We start from the raw sequence: 3,700 nt of genomic DNA, 5'->3' as shown, positions 1-3,700 counted from the left end.
TATGGGAGGATGGTTCTTTGGGATTTAAAAGGTTCTAGGCCTATGTGGAGGTTACAGTATGTGTTTTGCAACTGTAAATTATAACCTACATAAAACAATTACAATTTTCAATGTGTGGAAAGATTTATAAAAAAACAATATCCTATATAAAAATTAGCTCTGATGTCACTGACTCAGCCATAACCATGCAACTATGTGCAAACAAATCAGTCTGCTCCATATATGGGTACAAAAGGTGGCATGCCCATGGAGATATACGGATGGCATCAGGGATATAAAAGGGATAAGAACTGACAGATACATAGATCTCCATATATGGGATATCAGTTGGCTTGGTGGCGCAACAATAGTGTGAGTGGTGGCCATTTTGCTGTCATAAAGACTTCTGAAAATATGCATATAAATTATTATAAACCTGGAGACATCCAGTCCTGGTGAATCATTACCATAAAACATCTTATTCTGTCAAAACATATTTGAAAAACACCAAAAATGGGTATTTATTAAATACCCTAACCCTAACCCTATTAAATATTTTATATATAATTGTTATCATGACCAAGCTAGGTGACTGCTTTAAGAGCATGGCATTACATGTATACCGGTAGCTAGAATTGTTATTGCGCTCTCTCTCTCTCTCTCTCTCTCTCTCTCTCTCTCTCTCTCTCTCTCTCTGGCATGCGCACGCACGCACACGCACACACACACACACACACACACACACACACACACACACACACACACACACACACACACGCCCGGCATTATGTCGGCCCCGCCCACTTTTTCCGTCTCTCTGAATAATTGCTGCGTCACATCTCCTCCTCTCCTGAAAATGGAAGTTGTTAGTTTGTCACTGGTTTGTCATCTCCATTCTTCAACATTTCCTTCATTCTGGAAGTAAGGTAAGGTTTTTTCGACTTTAACATGTTTTAGTTGATGTTAGAATGTTCCACTGCCATGCAGAACGAGCAGTAGTTACATTTGTTTGTTGTGACAGCCCGGGCAGAGGGAGACTGGATATAGCTGTTGATTAGCTGTTAGCTGCAGCTGCTAATTCAATTGACTGTTAGCTGAAAGCTAAGAAGGCATGTAGTTGAACTTTTGATGTAAACTAGCATAAAAGTCAAGTTTAGTTGTTGAAGGCATTTTTAGTGGTGTGTGTCCTTTTATATATACTCTATGTGTGTGTCCTGTGTTATTTAAATGACAGGTCAATGTGTTTAAAAAGAGGGGGAAATTGACTCTGTATTTCCTTACAGAACATGTAAAGGGATTTGCTGGCAGCGAATGAAGACGAGATGGGCTGTGAAAGCAAAGTAAGATATCCTGTGGAAACTGTGTGTGTGTGTGTGTGTGTGTGTGTGTGTGTGTGTGTGTGTGTGTGTGTGTGTGTGTGTGTGTGTGTGTGTGTGTGTGTGTGTCACATCCACAACTCAAGATAATGGCACGAAATAATTAAATGTCAGTAGGCCTACTATGTAAAATTCTGTTTTTAGATTATATGTCAATGTTGAAATCGATGTTTGACAAGTATTGGACTAATGTTAAATATAAACATTTTGCTGACCCTACTGTACATTAAAGGAGAACTTCACCACTTTTCAACCTAACTTCATTTAATTGGTCCTCACTAATGTTCATGATAAAATAACAAAAATCATAGAACTCCGTCCGTCTACCAGTGACATCCTCGATAGGGAATCAAAACAAATAGAAACTAGGCTTTCTATTCTTGAATTTCTATTCTTGAAAAGTTGCAATGTTATAATGGAAGGCATTGTTCTCACTATAATAAAAATCTAAATACTTGAAAAAAGAATCTTCCAAAATCTAAATATTTAAAAAAAAAGAATCTTCCAAACAATGATGTCATTGGTAGATGGATTTCTGAACTGTTCACAGCCCTCCTATGAGACACAGAGTAGAAACAAAATTGTGAACATTCATGACGATGGGTTGAAAAGTGGTCATCATCAAAAGTCGTAAGGTTTATGCAGTATAAGATGACTTAAAAGGTTTGCAGTATATGCAATTCCAAAGTCAATTTAATTTACATTTTAAAAGAATACTGAAATGAACACAGCATTTATTTTTTATTTTTATCATTTCAAGAGTAGCTGCCGCTGCCAGGAAGGGTTCAGAGGTCAGCACTGTAAGCTGGGTAGCAGTGACCCTGTGGAACCAGAAAGGCAGTCGTCCCTGCTGAGCACGAGAGCTGGGAGGATATCAGAGAAAACATCCTCGACTACAACGTTCTGCATACAAAAGGTATTGGCATAAAAGTACCATTTTCAGAATCATATAAAGTATTTGTATCATGGCATTGGATGTTGGATAAGGGACACAGACCCAAAAAGGTCTGAGAAATGTACTAGATGCATTGAAATCAGATTGGAGCAATCTGTTTCCTCAATTGTAATTCTAAATGTAAACAGGATAATAGATGCACTAATTGTGCATGCATGCACACATGAATCACATACAAGGTTCATTTTAGTATTGATGTCAACTCAGAAATGTTAACTCAAGCCTAGAAAGACCGCTTTGTGGCCCCAGAAAGAGAAAGTGAACATTTAGAACAGTAAGACTAGGAGGTGCTGTTATTCCTAGCGTCTCCACACAAACTTACTGCTAACCATTTTCCATTTTGTATGAAAAGGATAGAATTAACTATCTTAAATGTGACTAACTGAACCTCCCCCTTCTTCAGAACGCGTACGACATCAGAGCAGAAGCGTCCCCTGTGCTCCAGCCTGTCCCAGTCGTCCACTCAAGTCCTCCCATGGCTCCTAGGAGGATGTGCACCCGGCTGGCTTCTCCTGCAGCAGCCCGGGCGCCCCGTACCTCATTCCCCACCACCATCAACACACGGCAAACAGCAGCTGCACTAGTAGTGACGCTGCTTACGACGCCAACGGAACCGGCCACGGCACGAGCGGGGACGTGAACGACGCCCGCTACGCGGATGTCGCCCAGGCAGGACGGCAGTCCCACGTCGACTTCAAGAGCTACATGGCGCGCACTGCTTCAGCAGTGTTGGGATTGGAAGTCTCATCAGGCTCATTTTAAGAACTTGCTGTTGAGAAGCTCTGGAAGAGTAAACGCATTCTTTTGAACTCTGTCAAATATGCGGCTGGAGCCTGTATGAGGTGGACTTGCTTTGGATTCTTCTTTTTTACTTGCACAGCACTTAAGAGTTTTAAATATATTTAAATGTTTTGAAACTGTTGTACTGATGTTGAATTTTGATTAAATGATGATTTGATTAAATTCAATGAGTTATAACTAATTGTGTTCATCTTTTCCAACAAATCTGATATATTTTAAAGTGTAATGAAACATTTATTACCCTAAGAAACACTTTTTTAGCTGAAAGAATATTTTTTAGCTGAAGAACCATTTTTTAGCTGAAGAACCATTATAAATTTTCCTTTTCCAAAAGGTTCTTCAGAGAACCTTTTTTTGACATGGTTCTTTGAGGAACCAGAAACGGTTCCTCAAAGAACCATTTTTTGATGGTTCTTTGAAGCACCTTTAATGGTTCTTTATCGAACCATTCGAATAAATGGTTCTTTAAAGAACCTTGGTGAAAAAGGTTCTTTGTGGAACCAAAAATGGTTCTTCTATGGAATCACTCTGAAGAACCATTTTTGGTTCCAGTTGGAACCTTTTTTTTTCTGTGTGTATGAAGTAGGGG

The 3,700-nt window shown here is 39.4% G+C and overlaps 1 protein-coding gene across 2 annotated transcripts; it reads left to right on the top strand.

Moving 5' to 3' along the window:
• The first annotated feature begins 815 nt into the window (after window positions 1–815).
• Window positions 816–3,163, top strand: LOC308292280 (uncharacterized protein). 2 transcript variants are annotated; one of them, XM_080734595.1, is made up of 4 exons: window positions 816–905; window positions 1,263–1,319; window positions 2,121–2,271; window positions 2,714–3,163. In XM_080734595.1, exons 2-4 carry the CDS (start codon window positions 1,291–1,293, stop codon window positions 2,948–2,950), a joined length of 417 nt encoding a protein of 138 aa, XP_080590721.1. In that variant the 5' UTR covers window positions 816–905; window positions 1,263–1,290; the 3' UTR covers window positions 2,951–3,163. The 2 variants fall into 2 exon arrangements, with proteins under 2 accessions (XP_080590721.1, XP_080590722.1); XM_080734596.1 differs by having other exon boundaries at window positions 2,116–2,271.
• Window positions 3,164–3,700: the final 537 nt, after the last annotated feature.

The sequence above is a fragment of the Nannobrachium achirus genome (genome assembly GCF_963921795.1).
Source record: "Nannobrachium achirus genome assembly, chromosome: 1".
Taxonomy (NCBI): domain Eukaryota; kingdom Metazoa; phylum Chordata; class Actinopteri; order Myctophiformes; family Myctophidae; genus Nannobrachium; species Nannobrachium achirus.
This window is presented reverse-complemented; position numbering and strand designations above follow the sequence as displayed.